The following is a 19681-nucleotide window of genomic DNA, read 5'->3' as shown; positions in this document are numbered from 1 at the left end:
ATTTAAAACAGGTTTTAACAACCCAAAACCAAAGTGGTAAGACACACACGTTTCCTGGACTCTTAACAACTTTATTACTGATCTTTCAACATTGTTATATACATTTAAATGAATACAATAAATGTTATATGCCAATTAACTGTGTGATGTTGAAGATAAACTGTTTGACAATTCCCGTAGTTTTCTCGTAAATTCCTAATAAGAACTTTGATTGACCTCCAATTTGATTAGGAAAGAGTTAGTGCTATTAAGGCATTTTAAGTGCGTCTATTTTTTAAAGTTCTTTTTTAAGATAAGGGGTATCTTAAAAATTTCGATTTGCCCCGAAATCTCATATTTTTAGGGATTTTCTACATTTAATATATATAAAAAATTTCGCCTTCGATGATTCAACAATCTGAAGAAGTGTTGCAAGCTTTAAAGTGGTGCAATATGAGAGGGGACTAGGACTTATGTTTATATACTCGTACTTATTTATTAGTGAAAACTTATGCAGGCTAAAACTGCGCGTGTACCAGATTTGCCACACCACCTTAGTTATTTGCTCCTAGTGATATATTAACGTACTTATATAACTATAATAGTATTAGAGTTTTTGTAGCAACATATTTTTTATGTTTATATTACAAATACTGAACTCAAGAAAAGTGTCGTGTATGTTATTCGTGTGTAGAATATTAGTGTGTTTGAATTGTATGTTAGCTTGGTTCATAAAAATCTATTCCGTTTAATTTAAAGTATTGTTTTCTTGGTTAAAAAGGTTTTGTGTATTAACATCTCGAATTTTCACTGTTAATAATTCATTTTTCCGAGTGAAGATCTTCTTCTAGACCAGACTCTTTTGTTTTTCCCTTTTTAGTTGTTCCACAAAAACCCTCGGAAAATTAATACTTCCTGTTTGTGTTGTAAGTTGGACAAAAATAAGCGTTATTGATAAACCAACCGAGACCGGTCGGACAAGACGCTAGATCCGTAATCGCTGTTCGTGCGATAACTTCGTGAGTGAAGACAGCGAAGAGCGAGTGCGGCTGCGCAGCGATTAGTTCCCGTACAAGATAGAGAGGAGATCCGCGCCTGCGCTGTGCTGCACTGCTGCACCTGCGCATGCGCGGTAGATCAGCTGATCTGGCGGGTAATCATTATGTTCCAGTGGGGAGGGCAAGGATTACTACATCTTGTAGACGACTTCCTTGCTCATTCAGTCGCGGGATCATAAGGTCAACAGTTTTATAGGAGCGGAATCCGATGGCATTCGAAGCGGTAGGTGAGAGAGGTCATAGCGTAAGTCACGTGGTACACTCTCTACAATTTGATTCTTAGAGATGCCTGCATCGAGATATGATTTTATATATTGAATGACAAGGGATTGGATTTTTAAAAGTCCTTCCTCAAACAACCCTGTAATAAAAGGAAAAAAGAGCGATAGTGTATGAGTTTCATATTTAGATTAGTAATCCAGTTGAAAAATGCAACTTGTTTCTTGACGAAAACTTTGTGGGACAGTGATGGAAGAAGTATTCTCTGGAATCATTGATAATCGTGGGTAAAAATAGTATCTGCAATCCGTTTTATCTCACTGTACCCACGATAGAAAGCTGTGGTTTCCAATGCGACTATCATTGGAAAAGTTTGCTTTTTACATGAGAGTGATACGTTCTTAAACCTTCGTGGGTAATAGTGGGCATTGTAAAAAGATTCTCAGCTCCATACTCTGTTACGTCTCTATACGTCTGGCAGTTTTAATGCAAACATACAAACATAGTTTTATTGATAATCCCAAACCACTTGAAAGTCCAGTGATTCACTCAGTGAGAAAGTCCTGTTACAGTACAAACTCGAGTGTTATAACCAGAGTCGCGTTTCTTCTGTGCGTCACTGTTGGAAATCTTTAGTTCCACTAGAAATCTAGTTCCACTCGCTGTTTGCAGGACTTTTTTGGTCTGCAGCAGAGGGGATAAAGTATGGCACGTTAAAATTCCATCAAGATTCATCGCGATCAATGATGGTCCATAGAAGAAAGCATGATCTATGCACCAAATTCCATCTCACAGCATACTTTGAGGGCTCCAACATGTTCTCCTAAATGCCATGAGAACTTCAGTGTTTGCAATTAAGAGTTCTGCAAGATTTCTGAGAACTCGTTGTCTGCAATTAAGATATCATTTAAAATTTTTAATGGTATAGTTTAATGATGTAGCTCATACAAAAATCAATAAAGTAATTCGATTAAATGCTCAAAACTCAATCATGATTCGTTACGTCTGACGAACTTCATAAAAAGGTTGAATTCGGATAATGAACTCCAACTTTCCTTTAATAAAACTTTTTATTAAACACTAGAACTATGAGAACACTTACACACATAAAAAGAAGAAATTAAAACAACGAAAATTCAAGACATAAAGACGTTGGGGAAAAGACTCATCCTTTTACACCTTCATGTTTCTTTCGTTGCAATCATAGAAGCTTGTATTGTCCTCCAAAAATAGTCATGGAGATCTAAGGTGTGGATTATGTAATGTTCACCAAGGGTATAGTCATCGAAATCTCTTGGTAGGAATATGAGGTGTTCTCCAACAGAATTGAGTTAATTGAAATTAAATTAATTTTAGGCAAATTGAGCTTTTTTGTTCTGCACGAGAGCTGCATTACTTTCTTCCTCAAATCCTCTTTGTTCAGATAAATTATTCTAATTTATGTTATCAGATTTAGATTCTAATTAATTCAAGTTCAAAGTGGAACTCATAACGTGCGTATGAACGTATCGAACTTTGTGGTATTCTTGGTTCTTGAGAAATAATGTTAATCTAGACATATAATTACAGCAGTAGTACGTCTTACTTACTTAGTATAACCTATCCATTGATTGTAGTGGCTTTATCTTGAACATGTGATTGGTCCGATTCATTCCAAACGCCAACTCAGCTGATAGTGTTGGACCATTATATTTAAGTAGCTATTGGACGTTCAAAATAGTAAACAGAATTAAAGTTTGAAATTGTAAGCTGTAAGATGAAAGTTGAACTAACCATATCAATACCTTAATTTTTATTTGGAAGAGAGTCAATTGAATGTTAATCATCAGTTCATCAGATTAGAAGTAAATTCGTGAACCGGCGAATCAGTAAATCAAATAATTACGTAATGTACAGAGATAGTAAGACAATGCTTTTTTCTCTGAAGCTAATCGGTCTTTCAAGTCTTCAGCGAATGTTTACTGAGTAATTTTTTAGAAGTTACTGCACATGTGCACAGGTATTCTGAGTAACCATATTTATCAAGTAAATTGTTAGGCATTAAAAACTAATATATAAATTAGAAATATTCCATAGACATACTCGTACTAGCTAATTATTATTATAAGTAATGAAAACGAAGTTGTGGAATCCAATCGTTCATTATGGAAAGTTAGAAGTGAAAAAATGCGTCACTAAGTCCGTTTTCAAGACCCCATTCAAACTGTAAAATTTCAATTTAGCTCGGTCTTAACTTAAAATTCATAAATTTAAAATGGGTGGCTACAATTTCTCCGTCTCTACTAATTTGAGTTACCCTTTTATCGTCTTACACCCGAACAAACCAACATTTTAAAATCAGACTCAAAGAAATTTTAATTTCTGCTAGTTTTAATTACTACCGGATTCAAGTATCTCAAATAGGCTCAATTATAAAATTAAGAATGAGTATTATTTAGCCTTATTTGTTGAAGCGTGCGATTACTGAGTGTTAAAATTAATTGAATATTGTCATCGTAGTTAATATTTAGTGAAGACCTAATTACATTCCGGAACAATGTACTATATTGAAGTCATTCCTGGTGACCGATTAGAATTGTTCAAAGGAAAATAAAGTAAAGCATATAAGAATCACTGAACAATGGCAAATGTCCGGAAATATCCTATTTCCTCCACAATACTCCCATCGTCAAAAACAAAGTTCAAACCAAGAATGTTCAAATGTTATCTTTGGCTACAAACTGTACATTTATTATATGGAGAAGATTTAGACCATTATCGAGAAGTATTAGTAAGTGATGCAAAAAAGCTCGAATTGACTAGATGTGACGAGAACGAGTCACAGATGATGAATGTCTCTGACGTAACAGTTATCTCAGAAATGAGGAGATAAGAAAACCCTATATCAGTCTGACGCGAGATTAAAAGTCGGTGACTCGGAGTGTTCAGTTCGCTGGTGTTTCTAGCCCAGTAACCGGACCATGTGTTACACCGCCTCCTCAGTCTCCGTTCCTTGAAAGGTTTGTTGTGTTTTAGATTGTAAATCTCGGATAAACCGGCTAAACAATTTAGAAAGGGGTAGACGGGGCCGAGGGGTGCCTGCTGCCAGCCCTAACCAGCGTGTGGTGAGATAGAGATCGTGTCTTTGTTTTGACTGGGCTCACAGCGGAGGGTTTGGAAAACACTGATAGACACGCTCCATAGTTTGACAACTCGATCCGAAATCGTGCAACCCTTGATCGAATCGAGGGATTCTCATTTTGAGGAAACTCGGTTTCGATTTCTGTCATAGATAATGGGAGCGGTTCCATTTAACCCGAGGGTTTTTTACGCCTCGCCCGGTTATTGGGGTGGCTGACCGGCCCAGGCAAAAAGAGGGGAGCCTCAGTTTTGATTCATCCTCTTTTAAAAAGAAGGGTGGGAACTGAGCGCGGGGGTGAAACCCGAGTCGTGCGCCGCATGCGGTCCCGTGATTTCCAAAAATCTGGAGAAAAGGCATCAATAGAGCGATCCTGCCGCGGCCGTCCCAGCGCAGGACGCAGGATGCCGTAATCCTCCGTGGATAAACGGATTGAAGACAGATGTAACCCTGTGCCGGGACAATGCGGCGGAAACCCCTTGTCCTTGTGCCGGGACGGTTTCACGTGTTCAGCAATATTTTTAACTCAGAATATTGTAAGAAGAAAACAAAATTATGTCACTAGATTTACGTGTTCAGCCATATGTTTAAATAGTAATATTGTAAGAAGAAAACGAAATTATGTCACTGGATTTACGTGTTCAGCCATATGTTTAAATAGTAATATTGTAAGAAGAAAACGAAATTATGTCTTCGGATTCATGTGTTCATCAATATGTTATACTTCAAAATTATGTGATCGGATTTACTGTTCACCAATGTTATTAACTAGGGATATTGTTAGAAGCAAACATGATATTTTTATTGGTTTTACGTTTTCCGCAATATTTTAAACTCGAAATATTGAAAGAAAAATCATCGGATTTACGTGTTCAGAATACTTTTAACTCGGTACATTGTTATAAGAAGTCAAAATAATTTCATTTTCAGTCTGAACTAATACTCATCATGAGATAGATGGTAACAAAATTAATAACTTGGATTAGTAATATTATTTAAATCATGTTGAAACATAATTCATTGAAAAAGTAAAGTATTTGTTAATTTTGAATGAAATGAAATGTAAATTATTTGCCAAATGATTTTTAATTACTATTGAGGCAATACTGTGTGTATATACTGTATATATATTGTAATTTTCAAAGTTTGATTTTTTTTTCTTTTTTACCTCATTCACATTTTCAATGTAAGCTACTTTTTATCGTTGTAAAACGTGTTAAAACAAACACGATTAGAGAAATCAAGCTATTGCAGTCGTGTATAAATTGTCAAACTTGTCAATAAGCACGCGCTAAGGATTTATTTTGGGTGTCGAAGTATGAAAACTATCACTATCACGCATTGACTTCGTTTAAAATGAAATATTTTACTATTATTTTCAAAAAAAGACGCAATCCCCGTGACCCAGACGACGATAATAGTTGGTGAGGGTAAATGCTGTGCTAATCACAGCGGCCAGTAGTATTCCTGATTTTCGAAAAAATTCTCGACTTATAACCTGATTCTTATTGCACGGTCAACTGTTGAAATAAAAATTGAGAGTTGAATGTGGCTCAACTGTCAAACATATTCAGTGGCGGTCAGAAAATTCTGAGGGTGTACTATTATCTGTATCTATTATAGTTTTGTGAACTGTGCATATTACCTTTTAGTGATAACGAGTTTCTTGGAAAGTTAAATTTAATCGTTAAAAAATTTCGATTTTTAATCGGCTGGTTTCGTGGTTAAAAATTGCATACCAGCTCTGGATTTGTCAAATAATGCATACGTCCAATGTGCTTAAAACCATAGAAGATAGGTGGAACAGAACTAAGAAATGTTAAGAACATTTTAACGCCGTTTGTTTGGAAACCTTATTTTTCATCTTACATTATTGTAAAAAAAGGACTGCTTCCAATTTTTCTAATATACCTAATAGGTAATAGACTAATTGGCGATTACAGAATTGAGGTAATGTTCATGTATGTATCAAGAATGCAATTTGAACTCTTTCCGATATGTTGATGGAAGAGAGAAACACACAATATTCTATGATGTTCACAAAGTATAACAATATTCGAAAGGTGGAAAAGATTATTTTCAAAGTAGATATATAGAACTAGTTATGGTTTGTGTTTTACACTATTCTGAAAAAATCTTGTTTTTCAATAATATTTTACCTTGTCAAGGAAAAGGTTTGTATCCGATATTCCTGTCAGACTATTTTGGAAATGCGGATTATCGCTAGGTATTATATTAGGTCCAGTGATTTTCTTTGCCAATTTTAGCCTATAATCCAATATCCAAGGTTCATATGGGTGTTTGCATGTCTGTAGGGTGCCGCTGCCGGATGTAGCTGATGTCGACAGGGCGGGGGCGGCTATCGGCATCTTTGTAGTGATGCAACCCCCGACAGCGAGCGTCCCGTAAAATCTATAATAACGGCGGAAGATTGGGCAGTAAACATGATCGCAGGGCTGAACAGCAGATCAAATTTAAGGCGGTTTGATGACTTCCTTCATCTTTTAAATTTTTTGCTTCGGTTATTTTCACCCAGAGTTCGTGAAGACAGCCCAAAACTTTGAATCATCGTGTTATACATATTAAATATAAGTTTGAAAATACACATTTCGCTGTCGATCAATCACTGGCAATCTTCCATCAGGTTTTCATTTCTGGAAGACTATTTTTGAACAATCTAATATATAAAAATGAAACTGTTCGTGTGTAACAGCATCACTCACAAACGGCTGGACGGATTCGCCTAATTTTTTTTTTAATTTGTTCGTCTTGATCTGTAGAAGGTTATAGGATACTTTTTATCCCTTTCCCGATTCAGGATTCCGCCCCACTGGTTAATTATAAATCGTTGTTGATGTTAGAGTGTTTTATATTGGATCCGACAGACTGCGCTACGACACATAATACAAAGTGAACTGATACTTAACAGCTGTTAATACTTTCAGCTGAAGTTCATCAAAGAGGCAGAAACATTTGTTTACATTTGTGCTTGATCAGTAGTGTAATGCAGGTTGCATAGAAGACGTCATTGCCTAATTTTAAATTCAGATTGCACCGATGATCAATAATAATATATAAAAATGAATGTTTGTTTGTTTGTCCTTTATAGACTCAGAAACTATTGGACCGATCACTATGAAAATTTGTATTTATTTGTATTTTTCTATGTAGAAGTTTTATATGCAATGCCCATTGATGTAACTCACCACCAGGCTGTACTGCAAGATATAAAAGTTATCAAAGCGCCTGCAGATTATAAACTGCAATTACCACACACAGTTACGTATATTAAATAGCCAAACACTATTTGAAGGCAAAGAAATATACTAGCAAAGCTTAAGAGACGCGTGCGAAGCCGCGGGAAACAGCTAGTAAATACTAGAAATATAAACTGCTATAATACTAATTATTATGCCCTATACCCTACGGTTTTATGAAAAAGTATTCTTCGTTATAAATATATAGAAAAATTGTGCTTTGAAATTTATATGGTTATGAGAAAATAAAACGTAGACACTGATATAGCTATTGCGAATCAGATTGCATTTTTTTTAATATGATAAAATAAAGTAGTACTGCTAGTTCAATTAGACAAAGTAGGTACATTTTGTGAAAATATTTTTTTTTTAATTTTTATCATGATTTATAAATAAATTGGAACGAAATAGCGTACCAAGCTAGCCAATCTAAACATAACGTAGCCTAGATATATATAGTGGGAAGGGTTGGTTCAATGTAAAAAATTCTAGTAATTGTTTAATTATAGTTTAATTCTTGTAACAAAATAGGTCAGAGAGTCAGCGACTATTAAATAAATAAATAAATAAATAAATAATGTCTTTATTTGGCAAGCGTTCATCAAAGTTGCAACTTTGCTTTTCATGACAACTCCTGTTAAATATACAAATTCAGGATATTAAAATTAGAAAATTTAATACATTTACAAATCAAAATGATTAAAATTTACCTAGACAAACATTTTAAAACACTTTTTTAAACCTAACAAGGCTGAGATTTTTCAACTCAGAGGGCAAAGCATTGTACTTAGCAGGTCCAAAATATCTAAACGCTTTTTTTCCCCGTCTCCAATCTTGTCCTTGGCAGGTGCAGTAGGCCATCCTGTCGAGTACTGCGCTTATTATTGAATGTTACAAAAATGATATTCATTGCAATTTAAGTATGGCATAATTCTATAGATATTGGACATATAATAGTGTGATCTTAACTAAATACACGAATTTAAAAATAGACTAACTGAGTGAAAAACAGTCTTTTGAACTATTGTATAAGTCTAAAGGCTTACTCCTCACATCCAACATGCAAAGGTACAGAATGGGAAAATTGTCATAGTCTCTGGAGTGTGAGGCAAAGTGAAAGAACATCTTCACCCTCCCTTTCTTAGTCTCAGACTTTATAGTCCTCCAGCCACTAGCCATTGGTAATACGATGTGCTCTGATGTGTCAATGAACAACGTTGAAAATCTGAACTACCCTGTTTCCAGGGAATACTTCCTCGATTACAAGCGAGATGCCTTTCTGCAGGGTTTCCACTGGAGGTGTGGTGAGCGACACCAAAGATGCTCTCCGTGATGGGCGAGTCCAAGGGGACAGACAGACCAATCGTAGGGGTGCTCTCTCAGGAACTGGGGGAGGAGGCGAAGTCTAAGTATCCTGGAAAAACCAGCTTCATCCCAGCAAGCTATGTGAAGGCGTTGGAAGCGTCTGGAGCCAGAGTGGTGCCGATCTTAATACAACAGTCTGAGGATTACTACAAGTGAGTATTTTTCAAAGTACGAGTATCTTGACTGGTATCATAGATTTTGACTTCCAAATCGCATTTTGTGAGGAAAGCCACAATGATCACGAAAACCGTAGTTTTTCTGTTGCAGACACATTATGTCTTCTATAAACGGAGTGGTATTTCCTGGCGGTGGAGTCCACTTTGCAGATCCAGACGGCTATGCGGCAGCTGGAAAGATAATTATTGATATTGCTGAACAGGTAGGAAAAATGAGAATATAATTGTTTCAGGCTTAAATACCGGGTGTCTCAAAATTCTTCCCCGCACTTTAACTTTTGAACGGTCAAGAATTTTCAAATATCTTTGTTAACATCACCTAAAGACGTTTTGATGGTTATTATAATCTCTCTTATCTCTTGCAAAATGGGAGGGACAACTTAACGATTTTAATGGATGCCATTGGAATAGTAATCCAATTCAAAAGTCTTGATGAGGAAAAACCAATGAGAAATTTCAGACTGTTTTATCAACAATAAAAGGTAAAACTCAATTTCTAACTGAAGTCCAGCGGGCGAAGTGAGCACTTCTAAAATTTTGAATAAAAGACGTTTTTATAATGAAACATTCATCAATTTCACATTGTAAACATAAAAACTTAACATATTAGAGTATGATAAATGACTTTTTAATATTTAAATTTTTGTCGTATGGAAATGAAAAATCTTCTGTTACAGTAATTGTTGTACAATGGCAAACAAAAATCAAGAAGGTCCCTCCCGAAAATCATACTGGATCCGCCCTTGAATTGGAAGCTATTTTAAATGGTCGACTTTTACCATTATTTTTATTTTATCAAGAGTTTTAAATAAGAATTTACACGATGGTGTTACTTTACAACATTTTTACTTGTTCTTACAAACCTTTTTTGAAAGGATAAACAACCTTAAAGCCGTAATCCTTTTGGTTGTCACTTCATTTGAAATTAAAAAAAAATAGATTAACAGAAACAATTAGAGATCTCTAAGTTGGCGCCATCTATCATATTGTCCAATTGAAGTAAAAGTTGTGCCTCCGTTCAAACTTTAGTTTGGTTTTATAAAGGCATTTGATTTGCGATATTTTTGACAGCTCATCTCATTTAAAATATTTACTTGCGCCCTCCACGCGCATCTACTTTTATAAAAAAGGTGTCATTTGAAATCCAAAAATAACGTCCAATGGAGATTTTAAAATTCTTTACATTTTAAAAGTTATATTAGGTTGGGAGAGGACTTTTAGATTTCCGGTTTAACACAACTGAGGCCTATTTAGTTGAAGTCTGATTAAAAAAAAATGTGTTTCAGCTTCAAGATTCAGGTGTCTCGTTCCCTATCCTGGGCGTGTGTCAGGGTTACCAACTGCTCATGTATATAGCCTCCAACAGTACGGCTGAGGAGGAGATCCTGGTCAGCTGTGATACCGCGAACATAGCCCTTCCTCTGGACTTCAAGCCAGGGTTCCAGCAGAGTCGCTTGTACGAACATGCCTCCAAGGATATCATCGATACTTTGAAGACACTTCCGGTCACCTCCAACCATCATGTGTAAGATTGCCAGTCACAATGGTGAACATGAATAATACAGTGATGTATTTATATGATTTACATCATTAAAATGGAATACTGTAAATTTTATGGGAGCTTCTATAGTTGTGCATAAAATATCTAGATAACTTAGGCATGAAAATGGACATAGCTTGTTACTCATTTCGTTTCAATGTGGCAATTGTTGAAACTATTGAAAATTTCCAAAAATATACTCTATTACTTATGAAACTAGAGAATTAACATATGGCATGCTCGTGAAGTTTACTAAACATTTTGTAACTAACAATGTTTTGGAGTCTCGAACTGTTTTCGAGATATCAATTACATCTAAGTCCCATACGAATATTTCTGTCACCGTGACTGCAATTCGAAATGCTGGCTGGCTCAAGTTCAAATTTGGTACAAAATTATTGTTCTTATAAATGTCTCGATCTAGTTCGTTACCTAGCTTTGTACGCCATTTTATTCTATCATAGCGGTCGTTACATTAAAGCAATTCACAAATCCATTATTTTTAAAGATACTGAAGAAATAACAAGTGTTTTGAAGAATGGTATGTACAAATGTCTGAATACAAAATGTCCTAGACATTTAGTTATAAATAATAGTCTTTTTTTATCTCGAACGGGGTTCGAAATATTGATGAGTAAATATGAATCCCATAAGAAATTTAATAATATTTAAGTGCCGGAAGGACTTTTTATTATTGTAATAGAGTTTTTACACTCAAATTTTAATTTACAATTAGTACCATAAATAATATCAGTTCGCAAGATGTCTAGTCAAGATAATAATTGAAAGCTAACGATTTGGCCAATCTTATTGAAATGCTTAAATAAGGCCAACCAGTAGTGAAAATGAATTACAATATTATTTGTATTAATATAATTGTTATGTACGCACTATCAGTGTCCTCAATAGTATCACTATTTCTAGGCTGTGTGTGACGGAGGATATGCTGAGGACTCATAACCTTGAACATTCCTGGAGAGTGCTGTCCACGAATAAGGATAGCCAGGGGTTGGAGTTCATCTCGAGCAGTGAGCACTTCCATCGACCCATCGTCGGCCTCCAGTTCCACCCGGAGAAGAACATGTTCGAATGGAAACCTGGACAGGTTGGTGTCGATTGTCTGAATTAGATTAGTTATTTATATGCCCCTGAAATAAAATATTTTTCCATTTCACTAGTACCCGAATTTTAATAATTTAACTTAAAATATTTGTGGAAACTATCTTGATAATCCTTGTGAATGTGAAAAAATAGATCAAGTAAATACGCATAAATATTCGGCCATAAAAATAGTCGGCCCATGTAATAGATTACTCTAAAAGTTTTAAGAAATAATATTTTGTTTTCATACAAAAAAACTAATAATACTAGTTTTAGTATTCATTGAATACCCTTTAACAATTTCAACGTTTTTAGGCTAAGACAACTTTACATTAATACATTGATGAAGGAAAATAAGTTTTTCCGACATCTGCCATCGTTTAGTGATACAAGATTTTAGTAAAACACTACCTTTCAAGATTTTCAATCTGATTTCTTCCTCAGGTAGATAACTAAAATAAGACAAACGCAATCTAGGTTAAAACAAACAAATCATGACAGAATGTTGTGACATGATCTGATAGTTAAAATGTAGTTATTGTTATCATAGTTATCCACTCGAAAAAAGGATTGGACGTAATGTTACTGATTCCATGGGAAATGTTAAAAAATCATGCTTCTTTCACAAATCCTTCCATAGACAAAAGCAAACTTTAAACATGACATTATTTATCCTCATGCACACAAAACTCGGTGTTTAGTTCCAAACTATTCATCACTCGCATTTCTCAAGAAGCTCAGTCTATATTGGCATACAGTCCTCCCAGTTAATGTGAATTTTCCATACACACTCGCACTGTATTTTCCATATTAGTATTCGTAGCACCACAATCCACTTAAAGAAAGCTCTGGGTAGTCTCCTGTTGGTGCGTTCCTAAAGCAGGTTTCAGCTTGGTTGGCGAATGCTAAAAGTAATGCCGAGCTGTCGAACCGGCTATTGGATCGATCTACAGATAATTCAGCACCTTTGCCTTTTCTGTTACTGCCACCTACTGAACATTAACCAACTTTTCCTTTTCTGTCCTGCTGACGCAGGGTTCGTCGTCACTCTTAGTCAACCACTGCTTCTCAACTGTATAATTGTACGAGTAACCTAATTAATAATATACATTAGCCATAGTGTCTTCTCTCTTTTTATATTCTCCTCTCCCTTATTTATTGTATCATCTGGTCTATAAAACGCACTGTACCGTACAGGGAATAAATTAAATTAGTCCCACGCTAAAATATAAAAACAACTTGTACTCGCCGAAAGACTTGTGTGGGCACACTTTCGACAAAATTGGCTAATGTTGAATACCGTAATATTTGTTGACAAGGATATAGTTTGTGTTAGTGACTTTGATCTTTTTAAATTGATTTAATTTTATAAAGGTATAATCTGATACAAATATTATGTCCTCCAGTGACGTCACCCATCCCATTCTGAAAGTTCTACTTACTGATTATTAGTTTACTTACTCATTCCCCGTCTCCTCTGTATTGTACTCCTCCGACTATTTTTCCACAGTTATCTTCAATTTTGCCTTCCCTTCTTTAGCTCCTTAACTTTTTTTTCTTTTTCTTGAAGTGTGAAATGATAAGCTGTTGCATTCTACCATTGACTTTACCCTAAATACTACCAAATCCTGGTTTATATGTTTTATTACTGATTTTCCTGGGATTGTATTAAATGGGACATTGTGTTATATGATCTAATCAAAATCACGAATTTCCGATAGTAATAATTACGAAATTCCCGAACTTTTTTAGTACCCCTGAAATAACTTTATTGTGCTTAAAAAAGAAATTCCTCTGTTGAGAGTTTTAACAGTGCTTTTTCCGACTGGATTTCTATAGTACTAACAAATATAGATTGCTACTGGAGCCCAGGTTTTTACACCAACACGCACACTGACCCTACACAAGTACCGGAGATGAGAACCGACCGCATTTTCTCCCTATTAGTAGTAACCTAGTGTACTTCGCTATCAAACCTAGATTTTTGTTGTTTATGATTTTACCCTAAAGTGATTATTGTATATATATATATATATATATATATATATATATATATATATATATATTACTAGTACTACCCAGCCCTTGATCCGCAACCCTTAATTAGTAATACTATAGTGGTTGATTCTTTCTTGTCTCCAGGCCAACCCTCACTCCCACAAGGCCATCCTCAGCGCCCGCCACTTCTACGACTGGGTGGTGGCGGAGAGTAGAGCCAACAACCAGAACTTCTCCAGCGTCCAGGAAGAAATCGACAGTTTGATGTACAACTACAGTCCCGTCTACACGGGCAGGATAGGAGGATACGTCGAGCAGATTTACTACTTTTGATTCTAAGGAATGTGAGTGGAGGAAAGAAATACTCTGTGTTGACTAAGTTTATTTTGCATTGTAACTAAGCATTTTTTAAAGAAACTTGTTTTTCCATGAACACCCAAGAACCATATAATAGTTTTAAGGCATATTTTTAACACTACCAAGAAACAGCTGTGATTTCGGTTTAATGCCTATTGCCATTGAGTCGTTAGCCATTTTTAACGTATATATGAAATAAATTTATTTCAACATGTCAATGATCTGATCAATGATTTCCCTCAATATCAGTTCAAATTAACAATTACCCGATGTCAACTAAAAGAAGATACATAAGAGGTGGTTTTTTATATTTCTTATTCCATTTTTAAATTACACCAACCATTCTTATGCTACATTTACTATTTTCTTTCCTTCTTTAAAAACACATGTGACGGTGAAAAATCATGAATATATTTTGAGAGCCTTCCGAATCATTGGAATAGACTTTGAGTAAACCCACATCCTTGTTTGGAACGTCAGAAATTAAATACGTCTTTGATCCTATCCCTTTCCTCCCTATTAGGCGGCGTTTTGACAAGCAGTGATAAACAGAGATAAATCAAAGGGGTGGGTCTTTTGGCCGCGGAAGGGATGTTTGGTGGAGCGCCAGCCGCCAGAACACACGCCTGCCACCCCCAGGACCGGCTGCAGGTGGTGTTTGGTGAAACGATTAAACTATTCCTGGAGTATGGGATCATCCCTCGACAAGTGGCATAAACAAGTGCCGACTTCCGCCCTCCACATGCAGACGTGTCGCTAAACAATCCTGGCTCTGGCCCAAGCGATATCATACTGGCTGGGAGGAGCATCGTCTAGAGCCCAATCCATCCCTCTGGAAAGAAACCAACAGCTGGTGACTGCTTAGGGGTAAAATGGTGAGTACATGTTGGGTATTGTTTGTTTAAATTGATTCTGTCCCGATTGTAATGACGATTTCATACTAGGTGTAGGTAGTCTTAAAGGAGCGACTGAAAAGTTGGAATCCAAACTCAAAGGTAACGTTATTATGCCAAAGCCTAAAGCATAGCAGTTTGAGACCTCTTTTACCAGGAAATGTGGGATTTTTTAATGGATGATGATATACTAATTTCAATAAATCGTGTAATTCCTTCTACCACGATAGTTCCTTGTCAATTACTACGGGCTAAATGATCGGCTTTTGGTTAGGTTGGGTTTTTAATGTATTGTCAAAGCTCTTTGAGAGGAATTTGAATACATTTGTAGACTAATTTTCTATCCTTAAATACACAAATAACAGTCATACGAAACAATGTTTTAAATAAAGTTCACACAACATTCTTTAGAAATGTTTGCTGCCTGACTACGCACAGCTGATAACACAGAATATGAACATGACCAACGCACACATTCAAGGTCACACTCAATCAAACACCCGAATTTATGTTAGCGTAGAAGTTATAGATCTTGCTGAGTTATTAAGAAAGTGCCTGGAAGGAAACATCCAAATCAAAATATCTATTTGAAGAGTTCCAAAAAGAACCCTTATGAACCTAAATGCACTGAAATTTGGTTCAATGAATCTTGTCTTGTAATTCACTGGGAGGTATGTAACGTTATTATGAAGTGCATAGCCAAATTGAGGAAGCTAATGAAAAATTTGGAAATAAGATCAACCGCATTCATTAATAATAAATATTATTAGTGACTTCAAACCAAATAAGACTAATGGGAAGGGGCAGATGGTCTAAATAATCTTTAAAATGGTTTGGAGGGTCTTTTTGGGCCCCTAGACAACGCAATTTACATGAAATCCCTGTGTTATATTTTGTCAATAACACACGCAATGTACAAGTACTTTAAATTAGAAGATAGTGCATCTGTAAATATCTTTTGATGAAGAATGGGAAGACTACTGAATAATAATTGGCCTAAACTGGATGCTCCTTTTTCATCCAAAAAATGAACGAGTATATTATATTGAAAACTCTGTTAACTTCCTGTCAAAGAAATAGTCCTTGACTATTACAACTTTGTAAAAAGCTCACACCAAATCGGAATACCTGTAGTAGTTCGTGAGTCGAGAGTCATTTGCATTATATACGATCATAACTTGGTTTTTCTTAAAAGCAATAGTCAATTTCTTCTAAGAATGAAATCGAGCCTTGGTAGTTTTGGTGGAGACCAAAATGGAAAGGAATCAAAAGGGTTCTTAATATGAAACCGGTGTTTTTTTTCTCAGACCGTATTTTTCTTCTTTTGGCAAATTTAAACCCAACCGTCTGATACGTAAATAGCTGTTAAATAACAGCCAGCCTCTTTATCTATTTGTCAGACTGTGATATAATTGTTCTTTACGTCCTTACGGTCGTTAAGTGTATGAAGGTAGGAAACTATAACATGAGAGCTAGCGTGTGTGGCAATAGAGTTCTTTCTTAGGAGATATTCCTCTATCAAATTTAATAAAACTAGACTATAGTGACTGTTTCTCCAAAATTTGAACAGTTCTTTATAATACGGTATGGTAAGATATGCATGCATATGACTTGCAGCGGCAGTGTCCATGTTCCACGAAAATCATCACCTCGGAAACGTCTGGAACAAAATGTGTACTACATTTTAGGATGCATCGAATCCGTAAGTTTTACATATGGCCATAGAACCCTAATACTCGGGTTGAATAGCCAAGTGTTGCATAGTCAAAAATCCACAATTCTTTTGATACCCCCACAGGGTGAATACAATGTCAGGACCCCCTCTGTTTCTTCTAAAGTTTATATTAGGAGATATCCTTTGGGTATTGGTGCAATTTGGAAAGGAAGTTTAATTTGATGATTTTGAAACTTTTTGTATCCCACAAAAATGCGGGATTTGGGGGGCAACTTAAAAATTTCAAATGTGACCCCCCTCTCAAGTGAACACTAATTTTGAAGAGCATAAAGAAACTAGAGATCTATCTCTTTCACATCCAAAGTAATATCCAGTATTTCCAGAACAATGTGTTTAATAACTCACCACGTTGCCTAGTCAAAACAAACTAAAGCGCCCCTATTATTTGGCAGTGAGACAAACGTGGGATGAGCTCTCCCCTCACGTTTTGATAAGTCTGAAGTGATTTGGTTATAGGCCTCAACAATCCTGTTCCTTAAATCTTAAACGTTTTCTACTGGTGTTTTGTAAATGTAAGTGTAAAGAATTCATTACAATTTTGACGAAATATTATTTTGGACGAGAATGAGATAGCGATCTTTGGTTTACACCATTCTTCAAATTCGTTAAACTATTCACAATGACGGGTTTCCATTTGAAATTTTTTATGGTCCTCATAATTCCGCATTTTTGAGGGAGACAAAACATGTTCAAAACCGTCAACTAAAACTTCCTTTCCACATTAAACCACTACCCAAAAGCTATCTCTTTATGTAAACTTTCTAAAAAACATAAGCAGGTCCTGAATACCTTATTCACCCTTATAAGTATAAGTCTTGAATGAACAAGGTCAACTTAGTGTAACAAATATGGTACATGTTGCAAACTGTGTATTTTCAATATTTTTGAGGTTTCAATATATTGGGTACTGAAAATATTATGGCTATCGATCCATGTGTTACTATTTATTTATCACTACTTATGATTGAATTTGATTGGAAAATTAACTTTACACTTCTACATAATTTGATGTAAATATACAGTTAACAGTAAACATAAAACCAATGTTCTTGTCTGCAAGCCAAAATTTACTTTAGAAATATGATATATTTACTTTAAAAAAGTTTCACTAGAAGCTATGATCGCTCACATGACTCCGCTAAAGAGTGGTTGTCTCTAAATACTCTACAGTTTAAATTTGTTCTTTTCTGTTTTAAAAATTGAAATATTGACACAGTTTCACTAAATGGGGATGAAAGGATTTGGGACATTTGCCATCGTTATATAAGTGTTACACACAAAATCACCGCTGATTTAAACTATGACACTACCTCCAACTAAAATAGTCCAAATGAACTTGGAAATTTATGCGTAATGTGTTTGTATGCGTTAATGGTTTTAAAGTCGAGAACAAAAGCATAACAATAAACTTACACCACAGGACCTGTTCGATTCATGTAACCTTTAGGAAAATATTTTGTACACGGACAAGAGCATTTTTTGGTAATTCTAAGCAATATATGGGTCAACCTCGATTTTTCTCATATTACAATATAATGTTCCAATAGTCAATTAGAAAAAGAAATGACTAGAATTTCTTGCCGGAAAGCAGTTCTAGGGAGCAGGCAACTCATATTACAATATAATGTTCTAATAGTCAATTAGAAAAGGAAATGACTAGAATTTCTTGCTGGAAAGCAGTTATAGGGAGCAGGCAACCGCGAGAGAATTACCTATTAGTGATCAGGTGCACTGACGTGATCTGGGCTTCAAATTTGGAACTACTCGAGTTAATTTTTTTTTTTTTTTAAGAGCAAGCAGCGCTAAGCGCTGCGCAGCGGGCAAGCATCGTGCGTGATCTTCGTCTATACTGAATTGATTCAGGCCAAACGAATGACACAGATTCCTTTACCAGATTTTTACGGAGATTTTGTATTGGGCGGATTATATTGGTTTACTTTGCTTTCCAGCATGTAATTATGTGTTTAAAATTGTTTTACATACAGTACATTACCTACATTATATTGTAATATGTAATAACAATTTATCAGAAATTTTTAATAAAAAAAAGGATCACGCACGATGCCTGCCCGCTGCGCAGCGCTTCGCGCTGCTTGCTCTTTTAGAAAAAAAAAATTAACTCGAGTAGTTCCAAATTTGAAGCCCAGATCACGTCAGTGCCCCTGATCACTAATAGGTAACTCTAAGCAATATATGTCCGTCTGGCGGTTGCCTGCTCCCTATAACTGCTTTCCGGCAAGAAATTGTAGTCATTTCCTTTTCTAATTGACTATTGGAACATTATATTGTAATATGAGAAAAATCGAGGTTGACCCATATATTGCTTAGAATTACCCATTTTTTTTTTTTTTTTTTTTTTTTTAATAAGAACCTACTTGGATCTTAAAATAAAAAAAGTTTAATATCTTGGGTCTTATTGTGGTTTATTGGTTATTGAGGTCTATAAATGGATTTGTATACCTCAACTTATAAATTGCAAATGAAATTCAAGTTTGTAACTCTGTAGTTACAAATGTCAGTATCTGTGTTACACAGGTGAAGACTGCAGTCACCTTGAGAAGTTGAGAGGAAGGCACAATAACCTTGTCAAACGAAAGATCTCTCTTTCATTAAGTTGTAATTACAGAGAGCCAGGTCACGAATCTTTGTATTCTACTTAAAATAACTAACTAGATTTATTTTCCGACGAATACGGTTTATTTCATAACACACGTGTGCACTTTTACGACCACAACCTTTAAAAATGAGCTCCACTTCGTATTAAATTGATTTTCCATGCGTCCATACTCTACCGGAACATTAATATTTTCGTGGTAAAATATCACTCGTAAACAAGCGCGTAAATCATGGGCGCTGTGCTGCTCTTAGTAGCTGCGTTAATAGTT

At 35.4% G+C, this 19681-nt stretch overlaps 1 protein-coding gene across 3 annotated transcripts in view; it reads left to right on the top strand.

Annotated features, from left to right (window-relative positions):
- Window positions 1-14386, top strand: part of LOC124366170 (gamma-glutamyl hydrolase-like) — a 74256-nt gene extending 59870 nt beyond the window's left edge. The window contains exons 1-6 of one of the 3 annotated variants that reach the window (XM_046822521.1): window positions 4132-4255; window positions 8917-9148; window positions 9264-9375; window positions 10459-10697; window positions 11637-11817; window positions 13956-14386. In XM_046822521.1, coding sequence (XP_046678477.1) covers window positions 8952-9148; window positions 9264-9375; window positions 10459-10697; window positions 11637-11817; window positions 13956-14144 — 918 coding nt within the window. In that variant the 5' untranslated portion in view covers window positions 4132-4255; window positions 8917-8951 and the 3' untranslated portion in view covers window positions 14145-14386. Of the gene's footprint in view, window positions 1-4131; window positions 4256-8876; window positions 9149-9263; window positions 9376-10458; window positions 10698-11636; window positions 11818-13955 lie in introns of those variants that run through there. The other 2 variants (XM_046822522.1, XM_046822520.1) reach the window with 2 other exon arrangements.
- The last annotated feature ends 5295 nt before the right edge of the window (window positions 14387-19681 follow it).

The sequence above is a fragment of the Homalodisca vitripennis genome, chromosome 7, assembly GCF_021130785.1.
Source record: "Homalodisca vitripennis isolate AUS2020 chromosome 7, UT_GWSS_2.1, whole genome shotgun sequence".
NCBI classification, from domain to species: Eukaryota; Metazoa; Arthropoda; class Insecta; order Hemiptera; family Cicadellidae; genus Homalodisca; species Homalodisca vitripennis.
Note: the sequence above shows the minus strand (reverse complement) of the source record. Positions and strands in the feature narration are given on the sequence as shown.